The 20,085-nt window shown below is 38.2% G+C and overlaps 3 protein-coding genes across 3 annotated transcripts; 1 reads left to right on the top strand and 2 right to left on the bottom strand.

Annotated features, from left to right (window-relative positions):
- Positions 1-10,463: 10,463 nt before the first annotated feature.
- CDEST_00832 (Putative major facilitator superfamily, MFS transporter superfamily) lies at positions 10,464-12,505 on the top strand. The gene is made up of 3 exons (XM_062916991.1): positions 10,464-11,007; positions 11,081-12,086; positions 12,174-12,505. Exons 1-3 carry the CDS (start codon positions 10,755-10,757, stop codon positions 12,370-12,372), a joined length of 1,458 nt encoding a protein of 485 aa, XP_062773042.1. The 5' UTR covers positions 10,464-10,754; the 3' UTR covers positions 12,373-12,505.
- A 178-nt stretch (positions 12,506-12,683) lies between these two features.
- Positions 12,684-15,780, bottom strand: CDEST_00831 (Putative phosphoribosylglycinamide synthetase, phosphoribosylformylglycinamidine cyclo-ligase). Its single transcript, XM_062916990.1, has 2 exons — positions 15,357-15,780; positions 12,684-15,231 (listed from the first exon to the last, which is right to left on the bottom strand). Exon 2 carries the CDS (start codon positions 15,183-15,185, stop codon positions 12,792-12,794), a length of 2,394 nt encoding a protein of 797 aa, XP_062773041.1. The 5' UTR covers positions 15,186-15,231; positions 15,357-15,780; the 3' UTR covers positions 12,684-12,791.
- Positions 15,781-15,788: 8 nt separating this feature from the next.
- CDEST_00830 (Putative tetratricopeptide-like helical domain superfamily) lies at positions 15,789-19,785 on the bottom strand. The gene is made up of 5 exons (XM_062916989.1): positions 18,045-19,785; positions 17,143-17,980; positions 16,841-17,071; positions 16,441-16,785; positions 15,789-16,346 (listed from the first exon to the last, which is right to left on the bottom strand). Exons 1-5 carry the CDS (start codon positions 19,239-19,241, stop codon positions 15,907-15,909), a joined length of 3,051 nt encoding a protein of 1,016 aa, XP_062773040.1. The 5' UTR covers positions 19,242-19,785; the 3' UTR covers positions 15,789-15,906.
- Positions 19,786-20,085: the final 300 nt, after the last annotated feature.

Here is a 20,085-nt window from a genome sequence, read left to right as displayed (position 1 = left end):
AAACTAGCTCTTATTAAAGCTAAGTACTATAGGCTTTATATAGCAAATAAGATACTAAGTAAGCATTAGAGAGCTAAAAAAACCTAACTACATTTTAGAAGGTCCCTTAATGCAGCTAAAGTAGAGGCAATCTAAGTAGAGAAGGGTGTTATTAATGCTAGAGGTAAAAATGTGCATTAAGAGGGAGCTTATATAGAGGGGGGTAAATTGCGTAGTTAGTAATTTAGTAATTACAAAAAGACTAGATATAATATACAAATATATTAAGTAGTTTAAAAGACCTCTAAAGAAGAGGATAATAAGTAGTTTTAATTAATTTTGTATAATGCTGCTAAATTAACTTATAATAATAGTAGGAAGGTAGAGAAAGGTAATCTGCTTACTATGTTAATCTACTTACTATATATATACGTTAGCTCTTATTACTTTATAAGTAATATACCCTCTACTAACTAAGCTGCTAATGTTTAGTACTTTACTAATTAAAAATTTAATAGCAATAGTAGAAATACCTAATTTAAGCGCCTTTAATTATTATTTTAAGAAAATAAAATTAGTAATTAAAGCTTTCTTCTAACTACAATAAAGAAGTGCTATATTAATAAGAAATAAAGCTGCTAGTCTATAAAGCATACTGCAAAAGAAAGGTGTAAGGCATATGCTAACTTTAAGAGTAATAGCAATATATATAATACCTTAATCCTTGTATATAACTACTTTCTTATGTAGCATAAAGATATTAAGGACTTTAATATACTAAATAAGCCTTTAGTATAATACCTTTAAGTAATTAAGGCTGATATTTATAATAATAAAGGTAAATCATTTTTTACTTTATTCTTTAATACTACTTCTATTAGCAATCTTATTACTATATTACTTACTAACTAATTAACTTTTTATATATTAATAAAAGATAACTTTTGCAAACAACCTAAAGGTACTATAACTTTTACCTTTAATAGCTATAATAGCCTTTTAATCTTTTATAGCATTATACCTAACTTAGGTGCTAAAAGATTCTTAACTACAGGCTACTCTTAATATCATACCCTTTAATAAGCCTTACTAATAGTTATAATAATAACTCTACTAACTAAAGCTGTAATCTATTTTAGTAGTAGTAATCCTTTTATATCTATAAGCATTATTACTATAATAACTTTAGTTAGCAATATACTATTTTATATTATCTTATTAAATGCTTTCTTTCTTTTCTACTTTAAAGATATAAATTAATTTAGCATACAGTTTAATAACCTTTATAACATCCTTTAGTAGGGTAAGACTACTATACTTATTATATAATAATAAGGCTACCTTTAGATGCTTCTTAAGTATTAAAAAAAGCAATTTCTTTCTTATAACTACCTTATAAAGGGTAGATTGCAGCGTCTTTATTAGCAATTTAGCTATCCTTCTACTAGTTAGCTCTATAAGTTACTTTAGCAGGCTAGCTACTTAACTAAAAGAAAGTTACTTAAAGGATTAACTAAGGTCTGCTACTGCTATTAACTTTATATTTCTACCCCTTTATAGTTTAAATTTACTTTTTATAATAACTATTACTTTAACTTTAAAGTTATTATTAATATTATATCTATTAGAGGTAACTACTTTATTTTCTATATTATTAATACTACTATATCTTTTAATATAGTATACTTTCTTAAAGACCTTTCTACTTATTATATATAGAAAGCCTTTTAAACATAACGTATATATATAGTAAGTAACGCATTATAGTAAGCAATGCATATTCTTCTACCCTCTAGCTATTTATATAAGTTTATTAAGCAGCATTATACAAAATTAATTAAAACTACTTATTATCCTCTTCTTTAGAGGTCTTTTAAACTACTTAATATATTTGTATATTATATCTAGTCTTTTTGTAATTACTAAATTACTAACTACGCAATTTACCCCCCTCTATATAAGCTCCCTCTTAATGCACATTTTTACCTCTAGCATTAATAACACCCTTCTCTACTTAGATTGCCTCTACTTTAGCTGCATTAAGGGACCTTCTAAAATGTAGTTAGGTTTTTTTAGCTCTCTAATGCTTACTTAGTATCTTATTTGCTATATAAAGCCTATAGTACTTAGCTTTAATAAGAGCTAGTTTATATGCTAACTTACTAATACCTTTAGCTTATAAGTTAACTACTTTATATAAATAGGTTAGTAAGCTATATTAATAACTAGTAATCCTTTTCTTAAGTAATATAAAGCTTTATATAGCTTTATATGCTATAGTTAGTATTTTTAGGTTTTAAGAGCTTTAGCTGCTTAAGCATAAGTTAGATAGTATTAGCGTCTTTAGCTTAAAATTTAGGTAGGAAATAACTACTTTTAAGTTAAAAAGGATAAAGCTAGCTTATACGTTTTCTTTACTTATTAAAGTAAAAAAGGCTGCCTTAAAAGTAGAAAAGAAGTTATCTTTAGTAATATATATAATCTATATTTATATTATTTTCTTAATTTTTTTTACTATATAATACCTTTAGCAGACTAAAATAGCTAATATTAAGAGGCTAAAGCTTATATAATAAATAAGGAGGTATATAAAAAGTAATAATGCTGTTTTTCTTATAGTAATTATTAAACTTAGTAAACTTATAATGTATATATATAGTAAGTAAGCTAATATAGTAAGTAAGCTACTTTTCTTCCTTTTTACCTCTTTTACCTTTATACTAACTTTCCTCTATATATAAATATGTAATCCTCTTTAATTAAATGCTATATTACTTTTACCTTTTAAGCTATTAAAAAAGACCTAAAAATATCTATATAAAAGGCTACTCTAACCTATAAGGTCCTTTAAATAATACTTTAATATTAATACGCTAGATGTATTATACAACCTAAAAGACAACTAAATTTAATAAAGATAACTATAACTAAAGAGGAGGTAATTCTTAAATAAGTTATTAACCTAATTAATTAAGGGTTCCTTTTACAACAAAAAGATGTATAAAAAATAGCTAACTAACTTCTAAATGCATGCAATAGGATGCATATAGAACCTTAATAAGTAGAGAACTTTATATAATGCATTTTTAAATTAAAAATGCAATTTTAACGTTAAATTACTAATTAAGAGGCTTTAGCTAAAGATCTTATATTTATATAAGGCTAGTTTATACTTATATAAAATATAATTATAAAGTATAAAATACTTAGTAATAATATTTATAATTTTAATAAAACTAGGTTCTTAAGAGGAATGCTATTATATATAAAGGTTATTATAACATCTAAATATAAGAAAAGGCCTTATATAAAGCAGCCTAGTAATTTGGAATAAGTTTTTATTGTTTAAGGTATATATATAGATAATTAAGTAAAACCTTTATATATTATTATAAAAGGTAAATATTACCTTTTCTTTTAGTATACTAATAACTAATTTCTAGCTATATAGTGCATCTATTTAAGTAAGAATAGATAGATAATAAATAATATTAGCTTAAATTAGCTAAAGCACTTTAATTAGTATATATAGACTTATATAAAGAGCTTTTATTACTTTTTAATTATTAATAGTTATAATAGCTATAACTTAACTAACTTTAATAAATACTATAAAGAATAAAGTATTATTACTTTTTATTTACCTTTCTATTTTTAATATAAGCTTTAGCCTCTTAATATTAAGTGCTTTAGCTTATTAAAGTACTTATATAGTAAAGAAATTAAAAAGATAATATAAATGCAAATTTTATATATTACTAAGGATAACTTTTTTTCTACTTTTAAAGCAGCATTCTTTACTTTAATAAGTAAAGATAATATATAAGCTAGTTTTAGATAAGTAGGCTTTATACCTTTTAACTTTAAAGTAGTTATTTTTAAGTTAGATTTTAAGCTAAAGATGCTAATACCTTTAACTTTATAGCTAAGCAGCTAAAGCTTTTAGAATGTAAAGATACTAACTATAGCACTTAAGGGTATATAAAGTGCTACCTCCTTTAAAAAGAAGACTTAAGAATATTAAGGTAGCTTACTAATACTAATATATAAAGTAATTAACTTTTAAGCTAAAGGTATTAGTAAGTTAGCTTATAAGCTTACTATTATTAAGGCTAAAAAGTATAAGCTTTATATAAAAATAGAGATACTAAGTAAGTACTAAAAGGTAAAAAAGATCTAACTATATCTTAAAGGGTTACTTAATACTACTAAAGTAGACGTATTATAAGTAGAGAAGAGTAGTATTAATACTAAAAGAGAGAACAACCTTTAGGAGGAGGGTTATATAAAAGGTGCTAAACTATATATGTAATAATATAGTAACTACAAAAAGACTAAATATAATGCATAAACCTATAAAGTAGTTTAGGATAGTAATAAAGAAGAGGATAATAAGTAGTTTTAATTAATTTTATATGTTATAGTTTAATTAACTTATATAAAAGGTAGAGAGGTAGAAAAAGTAGCTTGCTTACTATATAGGTATATTAGCTATTATAGCTATTAAGGATAAAAGCTGCTTAATATCCTTTACATAAGACTTAATATACATTTTAAAATGCTGTAGCTAATTTAAGCTAATCTTATTTATAGTTTATCTATTTTTACTAAAGTAAATATACTATTAAAGTAGAAACTAGCTATTAGTATACTAAAAGAAGAAGTAATACTTACTTTTAATAATAATATATAAAGGTAGCACCTAGTTATCTATATATATACTTTAAATAGTAAAAACCTATTTATAATTACTAAGCTGCTTTATATAAAGCCTTCTCTTATAGTTAGAAGCTATAATAACTTTTATATATAATAGCATTCCTATTAAGAAGCTTATCTTATTTAGCTTATAGATATTATTATTATAGATTTTATACTTTATAACTATATTTTATATAAAAGTAAACTAAGCCTATATAATTATAGAATCTTTAGCTAATACCCTCTAATAGTTAATTTTATATTAAAAGTATATCTTTAGTTATAGTTAATATTATATAAAGTTCTATACTTATTAGGGTTTAATATATATTGCATTATATTTATTAAGAAGGTAATTAGCTATATTTTATATATTATTAAATTGTAGTAGAAATCCTTGATTAATTAGGTTAATAACTTATTTAAGAATTACTATTTCTTTTAGCTTAATTCTTTTTATTAATTTTAACTATGTTTCTTATTATAGTAGTTATTTAATATATTAGTTGTAAAGTATTGTTTTTCAGATGTTATAAATAGAAGCAGCCTTTTATATAGATAATTTTAGGTCTTTATTAATAGCTTAAAGTGTAAGAAGAATGTAGCTGTTATTTAAAGTAAAACTTATTGTTGTATATAAAGTAAAGCTAAGAGGAAGAGGGAAGGTGTAGAAGGAAGAGGAAGTAGGTAACTTACTATATATATGTATTATCTTTAAATCTTAATATTTAGGTTAAAATATACTACATTATAGGTTGTATATAAGGTCTTATAGGTTATTACTATATATTACCCTTCTATTATAAGCATTATTAGTTTTTTAACTATTAAGTTTTTTCTTTTATACCTTCTTCTAAGCTTTTACTTTAGCTTTAAAGTAAATAAAGCATTTATTATGTTTATATTCTTACTATCCCTTATTATTATTATAGTATAATATAAGGTATTTAAAGTCTAAAGTAAAAGTTATAATATCTCTTTTGCTATAGTATTATATTATCTAGAATAGAAATTATCTACTTAAGTAGATATTTAAATAGGTTCTTAGGTATATTATTAAAAGTAGAAGTAGAACTTCTTTTTACCTTTCTTATATTTTCTATAGTTATTATTTAAATATTTTACTTAAAAAAGGTCTTTATAGTCTTTATAGTTAGAGTTTAATTAGAGGTAGTTTTTTAGTATAAGCAGCATAAGTAGGTAGTTTTTCTTATATACTATCTTATAAAACTAAACTAATTAATTATTATTCTTAAAGTAAATAATTTAGTATTTTAGTTGCTTTAAGGGTTTTAAGCTTGTTTTTAAAGCTAAATATAATATAAGTTTTATAGTACTAACTAAAGATAATTCTATAGTTAGGTATTTCTTTTAAGTTATAATTTAAGCTATTTAGCTTTTATAAGTAGTTACTTATAGCGCATTTATATGCTTCCCTTTCTTAAAGGGTTTATATTTATAAATCTGTTAAGTTAGCTGCTGCAACTTAGTTACGTATAGTAATATTAATTTTGCTATTTAGTATTACTAAGCCTTAAAGTACTAGTTTTTTAACTTCTTTAAGTTATCTTATTTAAAGCATTTTATTAAGTTACTTCTTAATCTTATATATAAGCTTCTAACTAAAGCCTTTTTATATTATTATAAACTATAAGCCCTAAAAAAGAACAAAACTACTCTAGGGTACTTATTTTATTATAAGTATTATAGGGTACTTATAAATAGTATTATAGGGTACTTATTTCTATAGGGTACCTAATACGAAAATCTAATTAACTTAGTAGAAATTCGCTACTATTACCTAATAAGGTAATAATAGCAATAGGTTAATAAGGTTAAAATACTAGTAACTAAGGTTAATAGGCTAAAATAAGCCTTTAGCCTAAGCGTTAACGTTAAAATAACCTCCTTAGTCTATTAAGGTTAAGATAAAACTAGATCTAAGGAATCCCCTAACGTTAATATAGGATAAAACCGGATCTAAGGGATCCCTCTAACGTTAACCTTAATTATAACCCTTAAAAGGCTAGATAACTAGAAATCTGTAAAGTATAACGTTAAATATACTACAGATCTAATAAATGCTAGTTTAAGGGCAGTTTCTAGTTAAAGTATAATAATAATCCTAAATAGGGCATTATTGCGACTTAGAAGGACTTTAATTATATGTAGGGACCTTTTCTCCCTACCTAAGGGACTTGGAATTATCATCCTTATCACTATTACTATATAACTACTTATATAATTTACTCTCCTTTATATAAGCCTCCTTTTAATGTATATTTTACTTTTAGTATTAATAACCCTCTTTTCTACTTAAATTACCTCTACTTTAGTTACATTAAAAGACCTTTTAAGATATAGTTAGGTTTTTTTAGCCCTCTAATGCTTACTTAGTATCTTATTTACTATATAAAGCTTATAGCACTTAGCTTTAATAAAAGCTAGTTTATATACTAACTTACTAATACTTTTAGCTTATAAGTTAATACTTTATATAAATAAGTTTTTTAAAAGCTTTAGCTGCTTAAGCATAAGTTAAATAGTATTAGTATTTTTAGCTTAGAATTTAAGTAGGAAACAACTACTTTTAGGTTTAAAGAGATAAAGCTAGCTTATTTAAAACTAGCTTATATATTTTTTTTACTTATTAAAATAAAAAAGGCTGCTTTAGAAGTAGAAAAGAAATTATTTTTAGTAATACATATAATCTATATCTATATTATTTTCTTAATTTTTTTACTATATAATACCTTTAGTAGACTAAAATAGCTAATATTAAGAGGCTAAAGCTTATATAATAAATAAGGAGGTATATAAAAAGTAATAATACTATATTTCTTATAGTAATTATTTAACTTAGTAGACTTATAGCTATTATAGCTATTAAAGATTAAGAGCTGCTTAATACTCTTTATATAAGACTTTATATACTTTTTAAAATGCTATAGCTAATTTAAGCTAATTTTATTTATAGTTTATCTATTTTTACTAAGGTAGATGCGCTATTAAAGTAGGAATTAGCTATTAGTATACTATAAGAGAAGGTAATATTTACTTTTATTAATAATGTATAAAAGTAGTACCTAACTATCTATATATATACTTTAAATAATAGAAACTTATTTGTAATTACTAAGCTGCTTTACATAAAGCTTTTTATAGCAATTAGAGATTATAATAACCTTTATATACTATTTAAGGTACTATTATATAAAAACTACTATATATTTAACAACTATAGTAAGATAACTTTTTAATTACTACAATAAGTACTAATAACTTTATCTATTCTAGCCTTCTAACATCTATAATTAACTTTTATATAAAATATTACTAATTACCTCCCTTACTGCTAAAACCTACCCTTTATACCTACTACAGTCTTCTATTAAGTCTTTAAACGCCTTTTTCTGCAGGCCTCCTCTACCCCTCCTATTAAGAAGCCTATTCTACCTTCTTATTAACTTATTAATAATACCTCTTAGCTTATTATTCTTTTTACTATATTGTAGGTGTAGCGTTTCTACGCTAATAATTATAATAGCATACTATTATAACTTTATTTATATTATAGTTTTCTTTAAGTTTATATTTTTAGCACTATATTACTTAATCTTATTCTTTTACAGCTAATAATCTAGCATTATTATTTTAGTTAGATTATATGCTTTATTATAGTTAGTAATAATGCCTTATAGATTAAAGGTCTTTAATTTAGTGCATCTAAGCATATTAGCTTAGTTTGTAGTAAGGCAGCAGTTAGGATATAGAAGCGCTGCTAGTAGGGATTATATTTAACAGCGTAGTTTAGTTTTAAGCTTAATAATAGTATAATAAGATAATAGGTATATTCTTAGTTTAAGTGTATTTTAAGCGTTGCAAAGGATTTAATAAGAAGGAAAGAAGCTGCTAGTGCAGCCCTATATTTAACGTTAACAATAAAGCTATTTTTATTAAGGTTGTAAAGCTAACTAACTACCTTTGCAACCTTTTTAAAGCTATCTCTACAACCCTTATAAGCCCTTTGCAGCTTGCAGGTAGTTATAGTTATTATTAACTATAGTTATTAGGAAGTTAAAAAGTTTTTATTAAAATTATAGATATTATTATTATAAATTCTATACTTTATAATTATATTTTATATAAAGGTAAACTAAGCTTATATAATTATAGGATTTTTAGCTAATACTTTCTAATAGTTAATTTTATATTAAAAATATATCTTTAGTTGTAATTAATATTATGTAAAGTTCTTTACCTATTAGGGTTTAATATACATTATATTACGTTTATTAAGAAGGTAATTAGCTATATTTTATATATTATTAAATTGTAGTAGAAATCCTTAATTAATTAGGTTAATAACTTATTTAAGAATTACTATTTCTTTTAGCTTAGTTATCTTTATTAATTTTAATTACATTTTTTACTATAGTAGTTATTTAGTGCATTAGTAGTAAAGTATTACTTTAGGGATATTATAAATAGAAGCAGCCTTTTATACAGATAGTTTTAGGTCTTTTTTAATAGCTTTAAGTATAAGAAGAATGCAGCTTTTATTTAAAGTAAAACTTATAGTTATATATAGAGAAAAGTAGTTATAAAAAAGAAGAGTAAAGAATTAGGAGGATGTATATTTATAAGACTAATAGAAAGGAGGTAAAAAGAGGTAAATAGGTTAAAAGGTGGCTTTATTGTTGTAATATAGTAATTACAAAAAGACAAAATATAATATATAAATATATTAAGTAGTTTAAAAGACCTCTAAAGAAGAGGATAATAAGTAGCCTTAATTAATTTTATATAATGCTGCTTAATTAACTTATATAAATAGCTAGAGGGTAGGATAATGTATGTTGCTTACTATGCATATACGTTAATCTATTTATATAAAATAAATATCCTTATATCCTTAAGTATTATTACTAAGACTAATATCTTTAAGTTAGTTTTTATCTTAAGACTAATAATCTAAATATTAGTCTCTAGTGTAGACTGTTTATTATCTATTAGTCCTTTTTATCTGCATATAACCTTCTCTAGTTCTTCTGTTCTAAGGAGTTACCTATATAATCCTGTTTCTTATCTATGTAATGCTATGCTGCCTGCACCCTACCTAGCCTAGTAGGGCTGCGTTACCTATAGCTTGTTAAGTTGTAACACTATAAGGTAAAAATAATACAACTTTTAATTAAAGTAGATTGCATATTTATATATGAAAGAAAGTTAGTATAAAGGTTAAAGAGGTAGAAAGTAGAAAAAGTAGCTAACTTACTATATAAGTATATTAGCTTAATTACTATATAGGTATATTATATTAAGCTAGGCTTATAACTATTATAAGCTAAAAGTATAGAAATTAGACTTTTATATTAAAAAGTACTTAAATAAGGTTAAAAGTTACTATAGTAGCTAGCCTATAGATAAGTATAGTAGAAAGCGCTTACTAATAGCTTTAGTAAGCATACTCTAGCTACTAGCTACTATTATACTAGCTATAAAGGCTGTATAAAGCCTCTTGTAATATATTATATAATTAACTTTGTAAAGTAACTAATCATACTTTCTATATAAGAATTCTTCTTAACTTAATACCCTACCTAATAATGTACTACTGCATTTACAACCTACCCTATGCTGTTCTTAAGGGTCCAGCCCGGTAAGCATTTCTTCTGCTGCTGTTAATGGCCCGGCCCGCCCGGCATCTACATTGTCGTCATAGTCCTTGTTCCGGGAGTTTCGCTTGACGTCTCTCCACTCACAAGTGTTTAGCGTCTAATGTCCCAGGTGTTTTCTTCTCCTAAAATTGCTGCAATTTTGAACACTGCTGACGAGAAAGGTCCCATTTTCAACGTTTCTCTTACACATAGACCCGATTGCGCCATCAACCCACAAAAAGACATAACCTTGGAAAATTGCTGCATTAGTTGTAGACACTGGATAAAAGAAGCCAAAGGCTCGCATTATCCCAATTAGGCGTTGACTCAAGTGTCCTTCCCTATTTGTCTGCGTGCAAACAGCGAATTCGAAAGAGTGTGCATTTACATGCCAAGTCAAGAGTGTCCGCAGCCATGTCCCTGCCAGCTCACCCAGCCGACCAGCACCCGGAGGACCCGGGGTCCACTCCGGTACCCGGCGCATCAGCCTCCAACCAGGGCCCGAGTTTCGTTCCGAAAGTCAGATCGTTTTTTCGATCCGTGCCCTTTCAGATCCTCATTGCCTGCGGTGTGTCGTTCACAGCCCCTGGCATGTGGGATGCATTAGGCGGACTTGGTGCCGGCGGCGCAGCTGAGCCATACGCAGTTAGCGCAGCAAACGCTCTCGGTTTGTACCCCGCTCCCCCTTTTTGTGGTCTCTGGCTGGGTGGCTCAGGCGCTAATTTACTTTATGGACGAAGTGTATGGATTATTCGCGGTTGTTTGCGTTGCGGCAGGCGCCATTAACAACCGCATCGGCCTGCCGTACGGACTGGCCCTAGGCGCCATTGGATATCCGCTGTATGGTGCTGGGTTATACACCAACAATGTCAGTGCCAACACGTGGTTTATGCTGTTCGGTAGTGCCCTTTGTGGCATCTCTGCGGGGTTCTTTTGGGCAGCTGAGGCAGCCATCATCATCGGATATCCTTCTCCTGGGGATCGCGCCTTCTACCTGGCCATCTGGCAGACAGCGAAAGCGGCAGGGCCAATCGTAGGCGGTGCCATCAACCTGGGCCTAAACGCCAATAGAAAAACCGTGGGCTCCGTTTCGTCGTCGACCTACATTGTCTTCATCGTCATCATGTGCCTTGGCCTTCCTATTGCCCTGTGCCTGTCACCCGCGCGGAAAGTCTGGCGCAAGGACGGCACCAAAATCAACACGCCCATGGAGTCGAGCTGGGGAGGAGAATTCAAGGCTGTGGGGAAGCTTTTCGCCAGCCGGAGAATCTTGCTTTTGCTGCCGGCCTTCTTCATCAGCTATTTCTACAATGGCTTCATGAGCACTTGGCTGGCGACCTACTTCACTGTCCGTTCTCGCGCCTTCTCAAGCTTTTTTACCAACTTTGCCGGCATATTCAGCTCTTTTCTCATCGCAGCGTTGCTGGACAACCAAAAGGTCTATATCAAGACCCGTGGCCGGATCGCCTTTCTCTCCATTGTCGCCTTACTCGTTGGGACTTGGATCTGGGCCACCATCTTGCAGAAGCAGATCTATGATGCCGCCGAACCACCCGTCTACGATTGGTTTCAAGGAGGGTTTGGTAAAAGCTATGCTCTCGTCTTCTTCTGGCAGTTTGGCGGACAGGCCTTTCAGCAGTTCCTGTACTGGCTGGTTGGCCAGTACGCAACTGACCTTTCTGATCTAAGCCGTCACACCGGCATCCTGAGAGGCACCGAGGCTCTAGGGCAAACGGTTGCCTGGGCGTAAGTCACCCCCCCTCCCCTCACTCACACCCACACACAATTTTTGAGTTGCTTGCCTATGTAGCATGTGTTGACTGTGTAATGTAGTATGCAATCTGAGGGCAACGCCAACCACTTCGTGAGCATTGGTCTCAACTTTGGCATGACAGTCCTTTGCCTTTTCCCCACATGGATTATCCTCTCCGAGCTTGAGGGGAGTCATGAGGGTACGGAGGATGGAGCAGATGATCACCAAAGTGATTCTGTCGAGGGAACTGACCCGAAAATGGTGACTGTTATGCCGTAGGACCGCGATAGTCCATATCTGGAGGCCAGGCGATTACGGATATCCTCAATCAATGTATCAACTCTGTATCAACTCTGCACCAGTGTGTATTTAATATACTATACCCAAATTCCAACAATGACGACATGAAGGCCTCGATTGCTAAGTTGCCAACAGTGTGCGAGGAAAAGTGGCACATCTTTGATATATAAATTGACAAGTCGGCCCACAAAGTCCAGGTAATCAACCTTGAATGTTAAGGTGAACATGGTTTTCAGATCATACACGGGAGTTAAGCCTGCCACGATAATCGGAAACATAAGTCCTGAGGAGGTTGACGAATGCGAATCGCAATCATGTGGTATATTTTTCAACTGTGTCTTTTGTCTAACGCCCGTCCCTAATCCCACTTCCTATCCTGTCCCATCTTAAAGTACTGCTCAAGCCCAGCTGTCCAGGTTGAGCACTCTGCAGTGCGGCTCACCGTTGGCACGCGAAACAAGCTGCCCCAGGCGTAGAACCCTCTCACCGGCCGACTCCAAGGCCGTGATGACAGCATTAGCATGAGCTGCGTCGACTGCAGCTACCATTCCCACACCGGTGTTGAAAGTGCGAACCATCTGGTACGGCTCCACATTGCCGCTTGTCTTCAACCATCTGAAAACAGCGGGCATCTCCCACGTCGTCAAGTCGATCTCGGCAGCAAGGTGCTCTGGCAACATGCGAGGGACGTTGTCGATAAGACCACCTCCCGTGATGTGAGCCAGACCCTTAACGAGGCGAGCTTCGATGACGCCACGCAAACTCTTGACGTAGATCTTGGTAGGGGTGAGCAAGCTCTCGCCCACAGTCTTACCGGCATCCCATGGAGCGGGGTCTGTGTATGCGAGACCCTCGCGTTCTAGGATTCGGCGGACCAAGGAGAAGCCGTTCGAGTGAACGCCACTGGAGGCCAAGCCAAGCAGCACGTCTCCAGCTTCCATGTCGCTCTGGCGCGGCAGTCTCTGGCTATTGATCATGACACCAAATGCGCAGCCTGCCGCATCGTAATCGTCCTTTTGGTACATGCCGGGCATCTCAGCTGTCTCGCCGCCGACGAGGGTGCATCCAGCGTCGATGCAGCCTGCCGCAACACCTTCCACAAAAGAGGCGGCGGTGCTCAGGTCGAGCTTGCTGCAGCCGTAATAATCCAAGAACATCAATGGTCGAGCGCCCTGGACAATGAGATCATTGACATTCATAGCAACCAAGTCGATGCCCACGGTATCGTGCTTGCCCATCTTCTGCGCAATCATGAGCTTGGTGCCAACGCCGTCGATGGCGCCAACCACGACAGGAAGCTCGCCGTTGTCCAGCTTAAGACCACACTTGGCTAAGTCCATCTCACCGCCAAAGCCTCCAATTTCGGCATCAGCACCCGGTTGTTTGGTAGCACGTACCGCCTTCTTGATACGCTCGACGAACTCGTTGCCCGCATCAACACTGACGCCAGCCCCGGCATAAGTCAAGGCCTCTTTCTCCTGTCGAGACCGAAACGCACGGTGGGCAATGTCCTTGCGATAGTACATCTTGTCAAAGTTGATAAGCGTGATGCCTTGCCCATAGGCCTTCTTTACGGCGGCCTCGAGGGTATCCGCAGTGGCGTTGACAGCAATGACACGACCGCCTGATGTCTGCAGCTGACCTTCGGACGACAGCTTGGTGCCGGCATGGAAAACAGTGATGTCCGGGGATGTCGACTGGTTGATCACCATAGGCGTACCCTTGGCATAGGATCCGGGGTAGCCACCGGCGGCTACCACAACAGTAGCACTGTATTTGTTTGCGATTTTGATATTGACGCAGTCGAGGCGGGCCTCGTGAGCAGTACAGGCCAACATAACCTCGGCAAGGTCTGTCTCGGGAGAAAGAAGGGGCAAGACGGTTTGCGTCTCTGGGTCGCCAAACCTCACGTTGTACTCAAGGACTTTGGGGCCTTGACTGGTAACCATTATGCCAGTAAACAAGACACCACGGAAGGGATAGCCCGCCTTGCGCATGCCGTTGATGGTAGGCTGAACCACCTCATCTTCTATCTTGCGAATGAGTTCCTTGGTGGCAATGGTTGTCGGGGCGTAGCAACCCATGCCTCCAGTGTTGGGGCCTTGGTCGCCGTCTCCAATTCTCTTGTGATCCTGGGCTGGGGGGAGAGACAGAGTATGTGTGCCATCGCTGAAGGTAAGGATGCTCAGCTCGTCGCCAGTCAGGAACTCCTCGATCACAACCTCGTTGCCGGCAGAACCAAACGCTTTGTCCACCATGATCTGCTTAAGAGCATCTTTAGCCTCCTGTTTGGTAGTAGGGATAATGACGCCTTTGCCGGCGGCGAGGCCGGTAGCCTTGATGACGACATCATGGGACACACTGTCAACGTAGGCGATAGCCTGCTCGTAGTCGGAGAAGTTCTCGTACGCCGCGGTGGGGATGTTGTACTCCTTCATGAAATCCTTAGAGAAAGTTTTGCTCCCCTCCATCTGGGCAGCTTCCTTAGAGGGTCCGAAGCAGGGAATAGCTGCGGCGCGGAAGTAGGCTTCGATGCCGTCGACGAGGGGGGCCTCGGGGCCAGGAACGACGAGGGTGATGGACTTAGACTTTGCGAACTGAACAAGGGCCGGGTAGTCGTCCGCAGCGACCTCGGTGACATTGGTGGTCTTGGGGCAGGTTGCGGTACCTCCATTGCCCGGGACGGCAAAGATGGATTCGACTAGAGGCGACTGGCTGAGCTTCCAGGCGAGCGCATGCTCTCGCCCCCCATTGCCAATGAGCAGAATGCGAACACTGCCGGCCAAAGTCATGGTGACGGATGGAGGGTCAAAGCGGATGAACACAACGAGAAGAGCCCTGTGGCAAGGACGGTCAGCTTATGAAGTTCGACAAGATGGATGTATAAATTTGATTGAAACGAGAGCCGCGACAAATGGGGCGGCTAACGAGCGCGGATCTGGTAGCTGAGCAGACTAACTGACTTGATGGTGAGGATGAGCTCAGCGGGTGACGAAGTCGAGAGGAGGAAGTTGCAATCGAGCCAAAATAGGAGGGGTTGCGTAAAGGTTGGCGAGCTGACTCGACTCGACGTGACTCGACTCGGCAGCAGGGAAAAGTTCTTTGCTGGACCTCTTGCTGTCGTGTGCCTGGAGGGGAAAGGAATGGAGAGGAGACGAGAAGGAGACGAGAAGGGACAAGAGGACCACGACGGGGACAGCAGCGGTTGCGACTCCGGCGCAAAATAATTTCTTATCGAAAACCTGCCCCTCCAAATGTGGCTGATTGATACTCACACTAATACTGAGCGACCCTGGGGGCACGGCGGGGTGACGGACTTGTGGGCGGTCGCAGGGAAGAAAACTCTAACGGCGAAAATTTCATTTGGGGAATTATCGCTTACCCCACCTCCCCCCTCCGAATAATCAGGTACGTGCATACATTCAACTGCCTTCGATCTCTTCTCCGACCAAAGAGACATCATGGGTCCCAGATCATGGCTTCTATGAAGATGGCCGAAGCCACACGCGGATCCTAGAGCACCAACCGAGGCAAGACAGATCTCTCCAGTTCGTCGGCGGTTCCACTGCTAATAAAGAGTGCGTACTCATTATAAGCAGCGCTCAATATGACATCCCGGCTGCTGGGGCTGCCCTGCTGCTCGGCCACATCGGGGCCTTCAGAGCCTTTTGCGTCCTCTGAAGCGGCTACTTTTCGATACCATTCTAGCGCCAGGTGATGTAAACCAAGCATATGGAATGTTCTTGCCACACCGAAGAACGCCTCCCTCCTCTCATCCGGTGTCCCGGAAAGCTTTGAGTGGCAGAACTCAAACACACAGGCGAACCCTTGCATGATGAGGTATTGTCGATTGTCTGCTTGCCTTTTAAGTGCGTGGTGTATGTATCCCAGTCCTACGCTGAGGTTGATCATGGGATTCAGGGGGTCCAGTGTTCGCGCTCGGAGGAAGTAATCTGTCATGCGTTTGCTGGGGTCAGCCGTCGGTCCAACTTCTTCCTCGTCTCGGGGCAAGTGTAAGGGTACTACGGCGTGACGACAAAAACGTACTTAATGCGAATGTGTAGCTCGTCGACGTGAACAAGATGTGTCCGTAGAGCATTAGCAGGCAAGTATCGAGCTGTTTGACCTCCGCAAGGCCTGCCCGTTCCCCCACCGCACTCTCATGACCGCGCTCTGTGCGTGTCGTGGCCAAGTGAGAGGCATCGATGATCTTGATTTGGCGCAGAATGTACTTCTGGGCGGGTCCTGAATTGTACCATGAAGCTGGGGATTGACACAATCTGCATAATGCGGCAAACATGCGGTACGAATCCGAGTCCAGTTGTCGGACCTTCATGAAGAACCTGGCAACAGCCACGCACATCTCCTCATCAGAAAGATATATCGCACAAGCTACTGCAGGTCAACGATGCGTTCGACACTTGTGCGTTTATGGCAGGGGACGTACCAGCCCATGCTACATGAATCATGAACATGTAATCTTTGGAGTTGACAAAAACTATGGAATCTCGGGCCGCTTCGCAAACCTGGTATGCCTCCTCTGCGCGGTTGGCGAGCGCCAGACTGATGGCGTAGTCGAGGAATAGTTCGAGCCATTCGCCAAAAGGAATACCGCGATAGCCATCATCTTCATACGCGACATTCATCCGCTTGTCGTCGGAGAGTGACGGAGCCATGTCTGCAACAAGGAGTTAGTTCGAAGAGGCAAGAGAAGGGGGAGTATTGGGGAGGTGTGATTCCCTTGCATACTTTTCGAGAGTCGTTCTGCCAGTTCAGAGAGACCTGGCTGTGTTCTCAAGGAAGCACTGAACACTACATCGTTGGCAGCGCCGAGGAACTTGAGATACTTGTCCCAAGGGTAGAATTTCCTGAAGGATCTGAACTCGCCCACGAGCTCGCCAGCAGCGGCCATCCATGTCGGTATCAATGAGTGATCCCCGGCCTGGATGTCTTTCTTCAGATTGCGCACAATCTCGTAACGCCTTGTGAGCTCATCTGCCCGAGCACGTTCTTCTTGCATGCGCTGATCTGGAGCGACCAGTCTTTTGGGGCGGTATCTTGGTCGAACAATCCCGCTGCTGGCTGGTTGGCGCTTTGTCTCCCTCTTGCGACGCGGTTTGCTGCCATTAGCCAAGGCAGAAGCGCGGGCCCCTGTGGCAGACCGGCCCCCATCGCCACTGGGGTCTCCCCTACCATCGCCAAACTGATTACTGCCATCAGTGATGCCCTGGAGAGCAATGGCTTCTGTAACAAGGATCAGGGCTTCCTCCTCTTCCTTGGCCTTTTCGTATATTCTGGCCAGCTCAATACGAGCATCGATGTTGTTTTCGTCAACCTCGATGGCCACAAGGAAGCAATCTTCCGCCGCCACGAGATCAGACTTTGTGAGGTAGCACTGACCAAGATGCAGCAGCAAAGTGGCGTCTTGACCGTAGGCGGACTGTCGAAGAAGTTCGTAGAAGTCGAGCGCCTCGGAATACCGCTGAACGGTGAAGAGTTCATCGGCAATATCACGAATCAGGTAGGGAAAGTTTTCAATGGCGGTAGCAGTAGCAGATTCGGTTGGGTCTAACCATTGAAGGTGCCCCTGTTGGCGTGTCAGTCAAAACACCGTGGATTGGGAGACATCGAAGATGCAATGCTGAGCTTACGTTCGATTCTTCCTCGTCCTGGATCTTCAGCCGGTATAGCGCCAGACGAGCCCTGAACTCCAGAGGCAGCCCTAGACCATAAGCATACAGGTCGTGGGCAGCAGTCTCGAACGAAGGGAATAGATTACGACGTCCGTGGTCGCGATCCCATTCTCTGTCGTCAACACAGTCATCCCACTTGTGATCATCCTGTCGTCCAAGTAACCAACGCGAAAGTGACTTGAGCTCCGCGATGGCATTGGTAAAGTCTCCGGCGCAAGCAAACAGTTCAACATATATGCCGACATCATGCCACGAAAGCTCCCTCTCCACATTGCGGTCTGCTGTCCGTGCATGCGCAAAGTATGTTTTGTATGCCGAAACGGCCTTTTGGAGGTCTTCCATGCCGCCAGAGTCAACGCAGGCCTCGGCCAACCTTCTCACGACATCTATGTCAAGCGGTCGGCGCTCGATGACATAAGAGAATTCGGTGATGGCTTGGGATAGGAATCCCTGACGATGGCTAGCTTCAGCCCTCCCCAGCCTCGCATCGAGGCTGGTCGGTTGAGCTTTGATAGCAGAAGAATAGCACATGAGTGCTGTTTTGAGCGCGCCCTCCTGGCCAGCCTCAGCAAGGCTCATGGCAAAGGACGCACAATTCATCCAGGCTGCAAAATCTTTGGGCCGCAGATGGGCAGCAATAACCATAGCCATCAAGGCTTTATCATTGAGGCCCTCCTCCTGGAATATGGATGCCAGGACAGTCCAAGCTTGGTGGGTTTCCGCGTTGATTCTGATGATCTCGAAGACAAGATTCTGCGCGCGGGCATAATCGCCGCTCATGAAGGCCTGGTTGACACCTGCAAGACGGAGCTTAATGTCACCTCGAGGCTCAGCAGCCTTCCGGGGCCCTCGGATGCCCCCTCGATGAGTGTTCCTGTTTTTCGAGATAGGTAGAGGCCGGACGGAACTGCCTTCATCATGATCGTCAACAGCGCCGCCGCCGCCGCCGCCGCCGTCACCACCACTACCACCGTGGTGGGAGGAGAGAAACTCTCGAACGGACTGATCAAACTTTGCGATGTCCCCTCGCAGCTCCATTTCATCTGAGTCGGCATCGGAGACGAGATCTTCATCGTCGTCGCCATGAACTCGAGCTCCATCCCGAATTTGTGCCATCCCTACCTCCTGTAGATCTGGATCCAGGTCCAGATCCATGGCGCTGGGTGCGAAAGTATGGCGAAATCAGCACAAAATCGTCGGTTGGTGGAGCGTGAACGTCTCAGTGAAGTCGAACAATGGCCCTTGGGAGGAGTTTTCTCCTGGTGCTTGCAACTGATGGGGACCTTCGGCGGACCGTAGCGAAACGATGTAAAGGCGATCCTCTCATGCACAACCGCGGAGGCTGTTCAGGTTAATACCTGAGAAGATTTAAGATTCGTGGCACGCTGGTTTGGGTAGAACAGAGTGCGCATCTATGGCGATGCGATGTGAAACACCGGCGAGAATGTAGTGGGGTGAGTTCTCATCCGGCCACAGGCGTCGTCGGGTTGACTGCAATTCGGGCGAACTCAGTAGGCGGTCGATGCTGGTGGTTGCGGTACGTAAAAAATGGAACAAGTTGAAAAAAGGGTGTAAATAACAAAACTGAGATGACGACCGTTAGTGACTAGAATTGCATGAGTAAATTCAAGAATCGGCAAGCAGAGGAGAGATTATCTGCCTATGTCGGACCCGAGATGTGTGAAGGCTGATAATAAAGGAGAAGGAAAGATAATCGAAACCATTTCTCCACCCTACAGGCTGCATCTCCAGGTCTGTATCTCAGTGTGGATTCACTGACGACCAATCATTGAGGCCTGGCCCCCTGCAGACCACGAGCTAAGGCTCCCTAAAAGCACCCGATGTCCGCAGCTGAAAAGACAGCTTAAATCGATACTATGTACTATGGATAGTGTTTTCATTGCGAAAACGGTTACAGAACAGAACTAGGGCCGTGTCGCTACGGCTTGCAGGTCGTATAAGTCGGGTCTCAATATCATTCACAAGCCACAATTTCCAT

The sequence above is a fragment of the Colletotrichum destructivum genome, chromosome 1 (genome assembly GCF_034447905.1).
Source record: "Colletotrichum destructivum chromosome 1, complete sequence".
NCBI classification, from domain to species: domain Eukaryota; kingdom Fungi; phylum Ascomycota; class Sordariomycetes; order Glomerellales; family Glomerellaceae; genus Colletotrichum; species Colletotrichum destructivum.
Note: the sequence above shows the minus strand (reverse complement) of the source record. Positions and strands in the feature narration are given on the sequence as shown.

Excerpts from the sequence above, each read along its gene's own strand:
- CDEST_00832 (XM_062916991.1), top strand. The coding sequence starts at position 10,755 with ATGTCCCTGCCAGCTCACCCAGCCGACCAGCACCCGGAGGACCCGGGG. Across the intron at positions 11,008-11,080 it reads TAGCGCAGCAAACGCTCTCG|TGTATGGATTATTCGCGGTT; the intron begins GTTTGTACCCCG and ends TTATGGACGAAG. Across the intron at positions 12,087-12,173 it reads GGGCAAACGGTTGCCTGGGC|TATGCAATCTGAGGGCAACG; the intron begins GTAAGTCACCCC and ends TGTGTAATGTAG.
- CDEST_00831 (XM_062916990.1), bottom strand. The coding sequence starts at position 15,185 with ATGACTTTGGCCGGCAGTGTTCGCATTCTGCTCATTGGCAATGGGGGG.
- CDEST_00830 (XM_062916989.1), bottom strand. The coding sequence starts at position 19,241 with ATGGATCTGGACCTGGATCCAGATCTACAGGAGGTAGGGATGGCACAA. Across the intron at positions 16,786-16,840 it reads GATTCATGTAGCATGGGCTG|CTTGTGCGATATATCTTTCT; the intron begins GTACGTCCCCTG and ends GACCTGCAGTAG. Across the intron at positions 16,347-16,440 it reads GAGCTACACATTCGCATTAA|ATTACTTCCTCCGAGCGCGA; the intron begins GTACGTTTTTGT and ends AACGCATGACAG.